The sequence below is a fragment of the Lissotriton vulgaris genome, chromosome 2_1 (assembly GCF_964263255.1).
Source record: "Lissotriton vulgaris chromosome 2_1, aLisVul1.2, whole genome shotgun sequence".
In the NCBI taxonomy this organism is placed as follows: domain Eukaryota; kingdom Metazoa; phylum Chordata; class Amphibia; order Caudata; family Salamandridae; genus Lissotriton; species Lissotriton vulgaris.
The window spans coordinates 534,413,190-534,427,203 of record NC_141687.1 but is presented as its reverse complement, the minus strand read 5'-3'; the positions used below and the strand labels follow the sequence as shown (position 1 = coordinate 534,427,203).

The 14,014-nt window shown below is 44.6% G+C and overlaps 1 protein-coding gene across 1 annotated transcript in view; it reads left to right on the top strand.

Moving 5' to 3' along the window:
* PLCL1 (phospholipase C like 1 (inactive)) overlaps positions 1 to 14,014 on the top strand; it is a 1,110,208-nt gene that overhangs the window by 976,278 nt on the left and 119,916 nt on the right. Inside the window, exon 5 of the mRNA XM_086955482.1 lies at positions 808 to 917. Within this exon, the coding sequence (XP_086811608.1) occupies positions 808 to 917 (110 nt within the window). The remainder of the gene's footprint in view (positions 1 to 807; positions 918 to 14,014) is intronic.

Sequence of the window (14,014 nt, the reverse complement as noted above, 5' to 3'; positions counted from 1 at the left end):
GTTGGCTGGCTGTTCCGGCATGATATAAACGTAAATTGGAATAAAGAATTTCCTGTTCACATTGGAAACTGTGAATTGAAACCATTGAAATTTTGACTTTTTCATTTATTGCCTCTCATTTTGTTGTTTTATTTGTATTTCAGTTATGGCCATGTGGCAGCTGGTCATTTGAGGTGGGCAGCAGAAAACGTGTGACTCATGAGTGACTGTACTGGGTGGTGCAGTAAATTGTGCCATGCTGCCATTCTTTATTTGTAGACATCACAGGCTCCAGGTTAAGTACCGCTGTTGTAGAATTTATCTATTACCTACATCCAGCATTGAATTGTTTCGTACATTCAGGAGTCTACTTCTCCCAGCTGGGCTTTGTAACATACATATGCAAATACATACAGACGAGGAACGTCACAGAGTACCACTAATTTGTTTCCTCTGCAGGTACTCTTTGAATCCTATATACAAGAAGCCTGGTTGAGAAAATTATGATGTTCTATGTGCCTACCATTTTTTGACTTATTCGGAGATGATGTTTTTGTTTCAACCATAAACACATCCCTGGTTAGCCTGACCTTGCCTGGGGAATTTGCCCCATTTGCAAGATGTTCCAGTGGGGTGATGCCCCTAGAAGGCCAGAAAGGCATGGTTGGAGTCAGCCACATTTCAGATGTAAACTAATGCTGCCCCAACATTATTAGCCTGTTAGAAAATCTCCCAATTTCCATTTATTGCAGTCTCCACCCCTGTGTACCATCAATTTTAATTATGTTGCCATCTAACAGTGCTACTGTGGCTTCCTTTTCTCCTTAGGGATGGAGCTTCACGAAGAGCTTCACCAGCTCGGTGCAAGGGAAGGCTTGAAAGGACGGAAGCTCAGCAAAGCCATCGAAGGGTTTGCTTGGAATATCACAGTGCTAAAGGTAGGACCCAAAACATTTCCATGAGTGTCCTACTTATTTGATCAGTGTCACTAAAATATGAGACTGGGTGGCCAAGCGCTGTGATTTTTACTGGTGACACTAAAGGTTGTGAACCACATGCTTTTGGAGGGGGTCCAGTGAAATCAGCTGGAGTAGTGCATATTTAACAAACAAATTCCTCTACTCTCTGATACCACAGCAAGGAGCATAGACCCGGCTGAACTCAAAGTGTTTTGCTTGGTTTGATTCTCAAAGTGACGGATAAGAAGTGGGAGAGTGAAAGTGGCACCGCTCTGGTCCCTATTGTGGCTTTTGAATTTTCACTGCTTGCTTCTCCCTTGACGTTTGTAGAGTGAATTGGTTCTTTTTTTAGCGCACTCCTGCAAATTTTTGACGTGGATTGTTGCCACCGGCTTTTTCCATATCTCTAATGAAATTCTCGTATAGGAAAGTGTGGAGCCCTTGACTGAATCTTAACTAGTCCCTCTAGGGCATTGGTTCATTAACAGGGCATTACAATACATCCGCACCTACACATATAAATATGGATCAGACCAAAGCAGAGCGGAATGATGTCAGGGGAATGTATTAACTGATCTTTCTCTACAGGTTTTACCATCTGCTTGCCTATACTGAGTATGTCAAATTAAAAAATATTAGCACATTGCATGTTTTGTAGATGTGCTACATGCGTTTTAAAAATGTTACTACTGGTCACCCTTCGCCTGATGACTTCATTTGTCATTTGTATGTCACATGACTTAGTGTTAGTTGTTGTACAGGTTGCATGTTGGGGTAGGGCAGGACATTCAGTTTATATTTTGGTCTACCTGTGAACTTAAAGGGCCATTCTATCAAGATTGTATTCATCAGACAGGCCTTTATAGGGTTGAGGGATGACTTAAATTGAGTACTGTATATTAATCTTTTTGTCCTGTGAGGATTTCTTGTGGTAAGGGTGCTGCTCTGTATGTGGTAGGTATTTTTCTTTCAGATGGTCAAAAAGTTTAAACTGGCAAATCTGCAAATTTTTTTGAGTGCGTTTGTTTGGTGAGTGGTTGATGGCCTTATGGATACCCTTCATACAAGAATGTCTTCTCTCTCTAAACCTTAACATCAGGTCTTTGGCTGTTCTCCTTCATATCATGTCAAATGATCTCTTTTTGTTGGTATCTTTTGTCTCTACATCTCTGCCCCATCTTCAGAATCACAAACTCACTTTAAGTAAAATATTAAAGATATAGCTGTTCACTGGCAAATTTGCTAGTTTTCTCAGGAATTTCTCTTTCAGCAGTGCCAGTAAGTCTCCAGGTTCGCTTGTGTTAATTCTTCCCCTCTTGGCACCTGCTACGTTAGTGTTATAGATAATTAGTGTACATTATTCTCCCTTTTACACAAATCACTTTTTAAGCTCAATTATGTTTTTGTTGGTTAGAAACTGGCTAATGCTCTCATAGGTTAAGCACTATAGTATATGCCTAATTACAGGATCTGAATGTAATTGACCATATTATTAAATACTGTTTAGTTTCTAATACCTCAATCAGTACCAGCAGAGACTCATCCAAAGGACATCTTATGGCTACGATTAGGGCTTATACTTCAAATTAAAAGAAAAATGAGAGTGGATTACCACAACAATGATGAAGAACAATTCTATTTTTCTAGGGAGAAAAAAAGACTTTAATACCTAAAGCAGAATGGATCTGTTTGCTGATTATCATCAGCTTTTCTGTCAAAGCACCAGCTGCGTAGGTATCCTGCACATGTACTGGAAGATTTCCTGACATTGCTCTAGTTGAAAAGATTCTTGGTTTTCCCAATTCCACGTCATGCCGTAGTTACTGAGTCAAAATATAAGCTTTGTGTAGACCTTTATGTCACTAACTATGCAAAAGGCGTGTGTGTATACCTTACTTATTACTGACCCTTTGTATGTATGATCAATAAGGTTTCATAATGAATTTAAATCATATGGTGGGAAGGGGTTTATGGATGACAATTTCTTTTTTTGTGGGGCAGCAATTGAAGAACGTCTGCCTCACAAAATGATAGCTATCTCCTGCAAGACTACCTGCTTGTCTTCAGATCCTGCTGCAGGTCGGAGACTGCTACCTGACACATTGTATAGGATATCCTCATCAGATGAAGATAGCCCCTGCCTCCTGATATTGCTGGCCCTCCTAGTTGCTTTTGACTCAGTTGACCATCTCATCCACATATGCACCTTGGTGTCTCGATTGTGATTCACCGCCAATGTCCATCACTGATTCTCTTCCTACTCTTACAACCACCACCAAGTTATTCACATCAGCACACCCAGGTCTCAAAAAATCCTAATCACCTGTGGATTCCCCTAGGGTGCATTACTGTCTCCTGGCATCTTCAACCTTTACACAGAGCCGTGCTCTACTCCCAGAAAACAGTGTCAACATTTACCAATATGGCAATACACAACTCTACTAGAAAGTCTCCTCTGCTTCAGACATCCGAATCCTCAAACATTGCTTAAACATCATCAAGAACTGGATGTCTAGTACCTAACTGAAAATCAGCTAACCAAGAGAGATTTCCTGTTATTTGCCAAGAATAACAAACAAGACGCAGTACAAACCTGCCTTAATATCATGAACACTGACAGCTTCAAAACTCAATTTCACTGAATGCCTAGTCACTTGGATTCACACTGAACTCCAACCTAACCCTCAAGTAACACATTGCCAAAACAATAAAGATAATCTGGTGACATCTCTCTCTTCCAAAGAAAGTGAAACCGGTCTACCTGAAAACAAATTCAAACCTGTTGTTCAAGTATCATTATCTTGCACCTGGGAAGTGGTAATACCCTACTCATTGGCCTTCTAGACTTCACGGTAGCCCCCCCCCCCTTAGAGGCATCCTAAACACCACAACATGTCACATCCAGGGTCTAAAGAAATATGATCATATTACTCGCATCTTGATGGAGCACCATTGGCTCCTGTTGCCAGCCCACACCATCTTCAAAACTAGCTTTATCCTTTACAAAGCAATTATGACCGGCGCCTCAGCCTATCTTGCAGACCAGCTCACCATCGCTGTTGGTACTCAGCACACCCGCAAACAGGAAACCATTGGACTGCAGACCAAAAAGTCTAAAAAGGTTACAATAACAAAAGAAAACAAGACAGAATGCCATTTCCATCTATGCAGCCAGGATCTAGTACAACATCCCTTTATCCATCAGGACCGTTCCAACAATTTTTCAGTTTAGGAAAGATTTGAAGACTTGCTTCTTTAAAGAACACCACATCACAATGCACTAACCATCTACAGCCCAACGTCCTCTCCTATCACTTGTTGACTTTATGCTTGCCTTTCGCCATGTACAGCGCTCCATGCCTTTTGGCTAGGTTCACACTATAGAAATACCATATGCATACATAAATACAAGATTTGAATTTGAAATAGACACATAGCCATTGTTTATATTTTACCCGCTGAGAGATGCAGTATCTTTGATAAGAAGACTGAATTTGTAGTTGGGGTAAACAAGATGGAGATAAGCCACATTTGTATATCAGGAAGAATGGTAGTGGTTGTTTCTGGTTTTGTTCTGCAGCAGCTTTATCTAAAAATTGAAGGTTTTCTCAATAACACCAAAACCAGTGGAGAAAATCACAGTGAAATCTACATATGCTGCTTTGGGATGCTAATATAGCACAATTCACGTATTTATTTGATATACAATTAATTTAACAATTTTTTTAATGAAAAAAGTTACAACCTAAGAAAAGATGTTGGCAGTGTGTGGATATGCACATGTTTCTTGATTGAATGATTAGTACTTTTTTCCTAGGAAGAGTGTGAGGGTTTTTTAACTCCTTGCATGCTGATGACGAGCTCAGCTCGTCATGCAGCACAGTGGCCGTGTGCTGGTGACGAGCTGAGCTCGTCATGGCCTCCGCGAAACCCCCACGCGGGGATAATTACCCCGCTGTGCTGGGCGTTCGAGTGAGTAGGCGTGGCCATGACAAGCTCAGCTCGTCATCAGCACACGGCTACCATGCTGCATGACGAGCCACGCTCGTCATCAGCACCGCGCACAGCCACCCTACCCCCGTGCCGCTAGGGAATTAGACCCGCGGCGATGGTGTTAAAAAGGCTCATGCAGATATTAAACTTAAATGGGTTTCATGATAGGCAGAGTATTGTAAATGTAAGTTGCATTTGCTACCACTAATAAGGCATTGAAGCATTTTGCGGTGAGTAGCATGCTACTTTGAAAGTTTAGAGGAGATCAGTCATTTCTTTTTGTTTTCTTTGTGCATAGGTTTATGGTCTTGATTTCTTCTATGGTTAGTAGAGTTTATAGTTAGAATAGGATGATGGGAATGGGTTTGAAAGAGGAAGTAATATGTGGTTTTTGTAAGTAGTGATTTTGGGAATCGAATGCATTCACCTAGAAGAGTTGTAGGGATATAGTGTGAGGTAGTGTTGGATTAGTTACACAACATGTACCTATTGAAAGTCGTAACTATGCATTCTTTTTTGGGCATAATCAAGTGCCAGTCGACCTGGAAAATTATCAGAGATTATTTGACTACAAATAGAAGCCAGATAGGAGTTCACAAACCTCCATGAATTATTCCTTTGATGCTTGTATTTTTCAGGAAGTAAGTATACTATTACATTGCTACCCTGGAATGATATAGCGTTGTGAGAGTTGGTATAGGGATACAGATACAGTAACACAGATTCCGGCAAAACAAACCTCAACTTACGACTGTTGATTATTCATGAGAATGCCTCCAATACTTTCAAATACTTGAGTAGAAGATGCACGAAGACTCTAAGCTCTTATACACTAAGATTTAAATTGCTAAAAGTGTCTATATTACGCAGGGGGTTTTTCAGGCATTGCAAAAACTGTGGATTGTGGGGTGCCTGAGGATATATGTGCTTCTTGTAATTTTACACCTTGGTGAAATGTTGGCCATTTGAAGTACTCTTAAATTCGCCCTAGAAACGCGCACTGGTGCTCAGTCCACAAGCTTAGATATAGCTACCTCAAATAACGTTTTTTTTAATTACTTCGTAAAGCAGTTGTGAGCCTCTTGCACACTCAAACTCATGCTTGAGTCTGCAAATGTTGCACCTTTATTCTGTACGTTGAGTTTGTTGAGTTTGTAAGTGCCTGCGGCTCTCCTGATCGCAGAACACTTGCACAATCCCTTGATTATGGGAAGTCAACTGACCTTCCACTTTCTGTCACTTCATATGGGAGTAGGTGTGACTTGTCCTTCTGGATTTCCAGTCCTGCTGCACTTTCATTTTGCGTACTACACCAACAAGAGGGATAAACCGAGAAAGGTGAAGGAAGGATAAACATTACTATGTCCAGTGACCCAGCAGGATACTCTGTGTAAGGGATGCTTCAATTGGTTTTGACTGTTTCTATGCCATTTAGGTTGAAATCTTGCCATTACCATGGGAACTGAGGGACAGGAATTCTCACCACTTGGTTCGCAGTCCAGAAAGTATCAACGTTTCCTTCTTTTACCAGCAGTAATTGATCCGACAGTTTCAGCATTGAACCTGCACAGTCTTACTTAATGGTTGTGGCCACTTTCAAGTCATCATTGAAGGGCTATTATTGATAAGTCTCCCTAAGTCCTTCCATTGAGGGAGATAGCGGGACTTGGAACAGGTGGGCCTAAGGACTTAATAACTTTCACCTAACACTGCACTTCTAACCTGAGGATTTCTTTAACTCGGAAGTCGACAAGAGCTATTGTATGTTACTATCATGCAGGTCAATCAATCAATCAATCAATCAATCAAAGCACTTGTATAGCGCGCTACTCACCCGGAAGGGTCTCAAGGCGCTTGGGGGAGGAGGGCCGCTACTGCTCGAACAGCCAGGTCTTGAGTTGTCTCCTGAAGGCGAGGTGGTCCTGGGTCAGCCAAAGGTGGATGGGGAGGGAGTTCCATGTCTTGGCAGCCAGGTAGGAGAAGGATCTGCCTCCGGCGGTGGCTCTTCGGATGCGTGGTACGGCGGCGAGGGCGAGGCTGGCGGACCGTAGCTGGCGGGTGGGCGCGTGGAAGGTCAGGCGGTTGTTGAGGTACTTGGGGCCCAGGTTGTGGAGAGATTTGTGTGCGTGGGTGAGGAGCCTGAACGTGATCCTCTTGTTGACGGTGAGCCAGTGCAGGTTCCTCAGGTGGCCGGAGATGTGGCTGCGTCGAGGGATGTCCAGGATGAGTCGGGCGGAGGCGTTCTGGATGCGTTGTAGTCTTTTCTGTAGCTTGGCTGTTGTTCCGGCGTAGAGTGTGTTTCCGTAGTCCAGCCGGCTGGGTACGAGGGCCTGGGTGACCGTCTTCCTGGTTTCGATCGGGATCCATCGGAAGATCTTGCGGAGCATGCGGAGGGTGTGAAAGCATGAAGAGGAGACGGCGTTGACTTGTCTGGTCATCGAGAGGGAGGAGTCCAGGATGAAGCCCAGGTTGCGTGCGTGGTCTGTCGGCTTTGGGGCGGTGCCCAGGGCTGGGGGCCACCAGGAGTCGTCCCAGGCGGAGGGTGATGGCCCAAGGATGAGGACTTCCGTCTTGTCTGAGTTCAGTTTCAAGCGGCTGTTCTTCATCCACTCGGCGACGTCTTTCATCCCTTCGTGGAGGTTGGTTCTGGCGGTGTCGGGGTCTCTGGTGAGGGAGAGGATCAGCTGGGTGTCGTCGGCGTAGGAGATGATGTTGAGGTTGTGTTGGCGTGCGATGGCTGCAGGAGGTCTCATGTAGACGTTGAAGAGGGTGGGGCTGAGTGATGATCCTTGCGGGACGCCTCAGATAACTTCGGTGGCCTCTGAGCGAAACGGGGGGAGGCGGACTCTCTGTGTTCTTCCAGCGAGGAACAAGATGATCTACTTCAATGCCTTCTCTTGGATGCCGGTGTTGCTGAGGCGTTGGGCTAGGGTGCGGTGGCAGACAGTGTCGAACGCGGCGGAGAGGTCCAGGAGGATGAGTGCCGCTGTTTCCCCGTTGTCGAGAAGGGCTCGGATGTCGTCGGTAACTGCGATGAGGGCGGTCTCGGTGCTGTGGTTGGCTCTGAAACCGGACTGCGAGGGGTCGAGGGATCCATTCGTCTCGAGGAAGGCGGCAAGCTGTCTGTTGGCGATCTTCTCGATGACTTTGGCAGGAAAAGGGAGGAGCGAGATGGGGCGGAAGTTTTTGAGGACGATGGGGTCCGCTGTTGGTTTCTTCAGTAGGGCGCTGAGCTCTGCGTGCTTCCAGCTCTCCGGGAAGGTGGCGGTGTCGAAGGAGGTGTTGATGACGTCTTGGAGTTGGGGTGCGATGGTGGAGTCGGCCTTGTTGAAGATGTGATGGGGGCAGGGGTCAGTCGGAGATCCGGAGTGGGTGGTGTTCATCGTGCGGGCTGTGTCTTCGGTGGTCACTGCGGTCCAGGTACGGAGGGTGGCAGAGGGGTGCGTTGGTTCGGTGGTTGGGTGCGAGGATGGTGCGCCGAAGCTGTTGTGGATGTCGGCAATCTTGCGGTGGAAGAACGAGGCGAGGGAGTCGCAGAGATCTTGTGAAGGGGTGATGTCGTTGTTGCCGGTGCTGGGGTTGGAGAACTCCTTGACGATGCTGAAGAGTTCCTTGCTGTCGTGGGCGTTGTTGTCCAGTCGATCCTTCAGTGATTTCTTCTTGGTGGTGCGGATGAGCTGGTGGTGCTTGCGGGTCGCGTGTTTGAGGGCGGTCAAGTTGTCAGTGGTCCGCTCGAGGAGCCAGGTATTCTCGAGGGTGCGGCATGTCTTCTTGGAGTCCTTGAGTTCGTCGGTGAATCAGGGGGCCTTCTTGCTTCTGGGTTTGCTGGGAGGGTTCTTCATTGGTGCGAGGTCGTCGGCGCAGGCGGTCAGCCACTGCGTGAAGTTGCGGGCTGCTTCGTTGGGGTCCGGTGTGCTGGCAGGTGGGTTCTGGCTGAGGGAGGTGGTGAGCTGGTCGGCGGTGATCTTGCTCCAGCTTCTGTGGGGAGCCTTTTGCGGGTGGTGGTGGGTGGTGGTTTTACTGAAGTAGAAGTGGACGCAGCTGTGGTCGGTCCAGTGAAGTCCGGTGGAGTGGCTGAAGGCAATGTGCTTGCTGGATGAGAAGACGGGGTCAAGCGTGTGGCCGGCATAGTGGGTGGGGGTGTTGACCAGTTGCTTGAGTCCGAGGTTGGCGAGGTTGTCCAGCAGGGTGACGGTGTTGCGGTCCTTGTTGTTCTCCAGGTGGAAGTTGAGGTCCCCTAGGAGGATGTAGTCGGCGGAGGGGGGCACCTACAAAGCAACCAATACATCGGAAGTCATTCCTTCAGAAATACCATTACTTCACAACTTCAAAGATAAAATTCTAATAATACATATGTATCTATGGCTTTTTTGTTTGCTTAGTTTATTAAATGGGTGAAGGGCATAACACCGCCATCTGCTCCTTTTTAATTTCGTTTGAGGGTGATCCTAAACCTGTTTGAACATTGAGTGTGTGTCTTTATTTACTTTTATGAAGGCACATGTCCATATCCTCTTTCTCATAACATTTATGTGATTGTTAACAATAAACTTTTTTTCTCTATATCCATACTCTCATTTTTCTAAGGTGTGCATGATTTAACCCTTAATATTTATATATATTTAAATTTTTCCATCTGTGTTGTTGCCAAGTGTTAACTGGAAACAATTGTAATTTCCCTAAAAGCAGACCAAGGAATATAGCAGAATTGTCAACATCATAAACACTAAATACATTTTTGTATAACATTACGAACACGGTAAAGAGAGTGTAAGCATAAAACCAGGATTATCAGAGTGCTTATTCCCAACCAAACACCATTTTTGAGCCCTGGGTTGCCATTTAAAATTATCACTGTATCTTGGGAGTTGAGATCTTCATTTGCATCTTTCAAGGGAGGCATGCAAGGATGGTCGTGCGAAATAAATTTGGTAAAAATAGCAGTTCACCAAACGTCTCCTTAACAACAGGAAGAAAAAACAGCCAAGCTGTAAAAAATGGTCTGGGATCAGATGATCCTCAAGGAAATAATCCACAATGACTGAGGAAGGTGATAACATATCAGCATTAAAAAATGAAGATAGCAGTAAAACAATAGATTAAGAATACATAATTTATCAAAGAATAGCCCAAATATCCTCAGAAAGATTTAGGGACAGTAATGAAATGACAAGATGGCAAAGAATGGCAAGAAAAATCAGGGAACGCATGCATTGTGACACATTAAGCCTTTCTGAGCGCTACTCATTATATGCTTTGTACAGACCTGGCAAAGTAAATTCTTTGCCAGGCTCAAACCTTCCTTTTAAATACATATAATTCACCCCTAGCCCAAGCCCTGCACAGCCCAAAGGGCAGGGTACAATGTATTTAAAAAGTTGGCATGTACTGGTAGTAAAAAAACTACTAAAGTCATTTGTTTCACTACTGCAAGACCTACCTCATCCTTAGGATAACATTGGAGTTACCTTATTTCATTTTATAAGTGTAATTTCTAATAACATTGGAGTTACCTTATTACATTTTATAAGTGTAATTTCTAAATGGGAACAGGTAACCAGTTCAAAGTTTGGTGTCTCAGGAATTGTAATGAAAAATCCTAACTTATGGTAAAGTTAGATTCGAAATTACAAGTTTGACAATGCCACTTTTAGAAAGGTGTCATTTTCTTGCCTTAGCTTTTTGAGGCCCGCATACTGTCTCTGGGTCACCTGACTGCTGGTGGCTACAACTTGGGCTTTGTGTATTTCTCCTAGACAGCCACACTAAATGGGGAGCTTAGGTGTGACTGGATGGACCATCACTGGCAGGGGGGGTGGAAGGAGTTGGGCCCAGCCCTACTTATACTTGAATAGGCTGTGTCCTATCTCCACACAAAAGGCTGCATACCCCCTATAGTTAGTCTGGAGTTAGGGCCAGGAATGCAGGGTGTCAGTGCGCTTCAAAGGCATGCCCCTTAAAGCTTCTCCCCACTTCAAAAGCACAAATGTGTATAAATACTGCACCTCAGACACCAACTCTTCAGTACAATTCTGGACCTGTAGATACTCTGCCAGGAAGAAGGACTGCTATGCTGCTGAAAGGATTAACACTCTGCTGGATTGCTACTCCATAGGAACTGCTGCTCTGCTGACATGCTGCCCTCTTGCCTGGGAATGAAGAAATAGCACCACTACCTAATCTTTAGCCCGTGGAGTAACTCTGTTGTCCTGGGTTCGTCTGCTGGCCTCCTGATTGGAGCCTCAGGGACATGAAAGGCTCCCCAACATCATCCACCAGCCCCTAGACCCAGCTGAAGTGAGTTCCTGACACCCAAGTAGTGCCCCTCAGATCCTAGACCCTTTGTGTGGGTCAGTGAGCTAAAATCAAGGTTTTGTGCTCTACATGCCTGTGAATTGGCCAGTTTGCTCTGAGACCTTGCTACTTCTACTCGTATTCAACACGCAGCTCCGTCAGCCTAACTCTCCTCACTACAGCATCAACCACCTGCGACAACTGGCCTGGTATTCGGGCTATGCGGCAGCCTCCCACAATGCTTTCCCTGCTCCTTCCAGGTCCCCCTTAAAATGCGAACGGGACTCTTGGCAAGGACTTTGATAAGGTAAACTTCAGCAGGCCTAACCTGGTGACTGTATCCAACCTGCGCTTCATCGTGATCGGCATGAAAGTGTGACTTTGACCCAGACCAGTATGACCAGATAGCCGCAGTTGGCACTATGTGCATTTTGGCACTATTTTACAGTAAAAAAAATGTTTTATGTAATAATTTGTTTGTTGAAATTGTGCACATATACACCATAGATAACATATGGCATTCACATATTTGCTGAAATACAGAAAGGAAAGTGCTGCCTCTAAATACAAGCTTAAAGGGGTCAGGGTAATTGGGGGATATCTTCAAACGTATGTGTGGTCACGTCACACAACTGCAGTATAAACCATTGTGTACTTATTGTCTGCTGTGTCATCACAACATGGAGGTTCCACCCTTTCCTCACAGTTCAAGGAGGAACAGGAGACAACTTATACAAATGCAATTCCCAGCATCCACCTGGCGGACCAATTGTGACCCAGTGTGAGCAGAACAACAGTTCTATGGTGGGAATTGGGGAATATCTACTTGCAACACTGACATCGCCATGGTGGGTGCGCCTGCATAGGAGAATCAGAACTTTGCTGACTAAGCCAGAAGGTGAACAAACCCTATATGTCCTTGGGACGGGACGTGACATCCTGCAGCCAGGTCTTAATAGCGGGTGCGGGGGGCCTGTTCCAGTGTATAGCTACTCTGTGCTTAGCCAGTAGAAGCAACCTTGCGATTAGACGCCGATTGGCAAGTGGGGTGTCTTTTACATATCCTTTACATATCCAGTAGGACCACTAAGGGGTAGTGACTTAACTCCTGACCAGTTATGTCTGCAATGTGTTGGAACACCTCATCCCAGAACCCTGAAATCAGTGGGCACGTCTAGGCCAGGTGCAGGAATGTGGTCTGTGGGGCCCTACAATGCAAGGGTCCATCATCTGAGCACAGACCCATCTGACACAGTTTCACCGGGGTGCGATATTTATGGTAGAAATTTTTTAAAAATTCATACCTCAGGTTCTACTGATTAGTTTTTTGTCATTTTTGTCTTGTTTCATTTATTACATTTAGCTCTATTTTTCGAATTTGGTGTGGAATCCTTTTTGTGTGGTGGTGTTCACTTTATTGCTGTTTGAAGCATTGCATAAATTCTTTACATATTGCTTCTACGAAAAGCCTGTCTGCTCTGTGCCAAGCTACCAGAGGGTTGCGCACAGGTTAATTTGGGGATGGGTGTAGCCTCGCCCTGGCAAGGATTGTGGTTGCTGCTTGACCAGGGCCCACACTGCAGTCAACCTGTGACCCTATTTCTAACTAGCAAGATCTGTAGAAGTGTCTTCCCAGGAATACGCCCTCCAAGGATAGCCCTTCCACTGGTTCAAAACTGAAGTTTCTCTTGAAACATCAGAAACTCAGAAGTCTCTGGAATCTCATATTGTCGTTGTACCATTATTGTTGGAGTTCAAAATAGGATCTGATGATAAGGATGAATCTCCAAATATGAGGTAAATTCAATAGAAAAGCCAGAGGATAAACTTGATGAGTTATAACAAAATGGAACAAAAAAATGTGGTTGAAATTGTAATGGTAAACATTGAACTGTGAGGAAATGAGCAGGCAATCAGACCTTCTTCCAAGCACAGAAATATAAGAACTTGGGACCTGATTTAGAGTTTGCCACACAGGGCTCTCCACTGCAATGAGGACAGAGGACCCTGTTTACCAAATCTCAGTCTATCCACCTGATTTTAGAGTCGTCAAACTGCCAAGTTTACATCAACTGAGAAAAATCTAATACCTCTGACGTTTGGCGGGAGTACGGACCATCAGAGGTAAGCCATCTGACCAACCGCTGTATTTAGAGTAGGCGGACGGATGGCTTCTTTTTTTTTTACCATCTGCCACTGCTAGGAATTTCCATGATTTGTGTTGAGCCCAAGGAGAGCATGCCAGATCATATTCTTTGGACACCAGGTTGAACAGTTAGGCACCAAAAAAACTGCAATATCAAATCCAAAGTAGTTTTAACCCCCCTATAACCAGAGATGGAACAATCAGGGCACATCTTTATTACTTTGACTTGTAATTACTTAATGGGAACACATATACCTTTTCGGCTAAACAGTAGTTTATTTTGTCGTCTTAAGAAGGTCTTTCGGTGATGATCTTCATAATTCTATGAATCCATCTGTTCCTGTATAGTCTTAACTCATTCCAGAAAATACTCGACTGTGCCAGCAAAATGTTTTGGAGGAATTACAGATTGCTCATACATAGGTGACAACTCTGATTCTGGTGGCACAGAACACCTGCCAACACATTCTTTGAACAAGGTGTTTCAGAGATGATAAAATCATACTGTGCAAAGAAAATTGTGGTTACAAATTGGAGCATTGGAGAGTTCTAAAACATGGCAAGTTCCAATAGTCTGTTTGAATACCTAAAGGTTCTTGAGGCCCCATAACGTATTTGCTCCATTTAATACCAGTCATCTTCA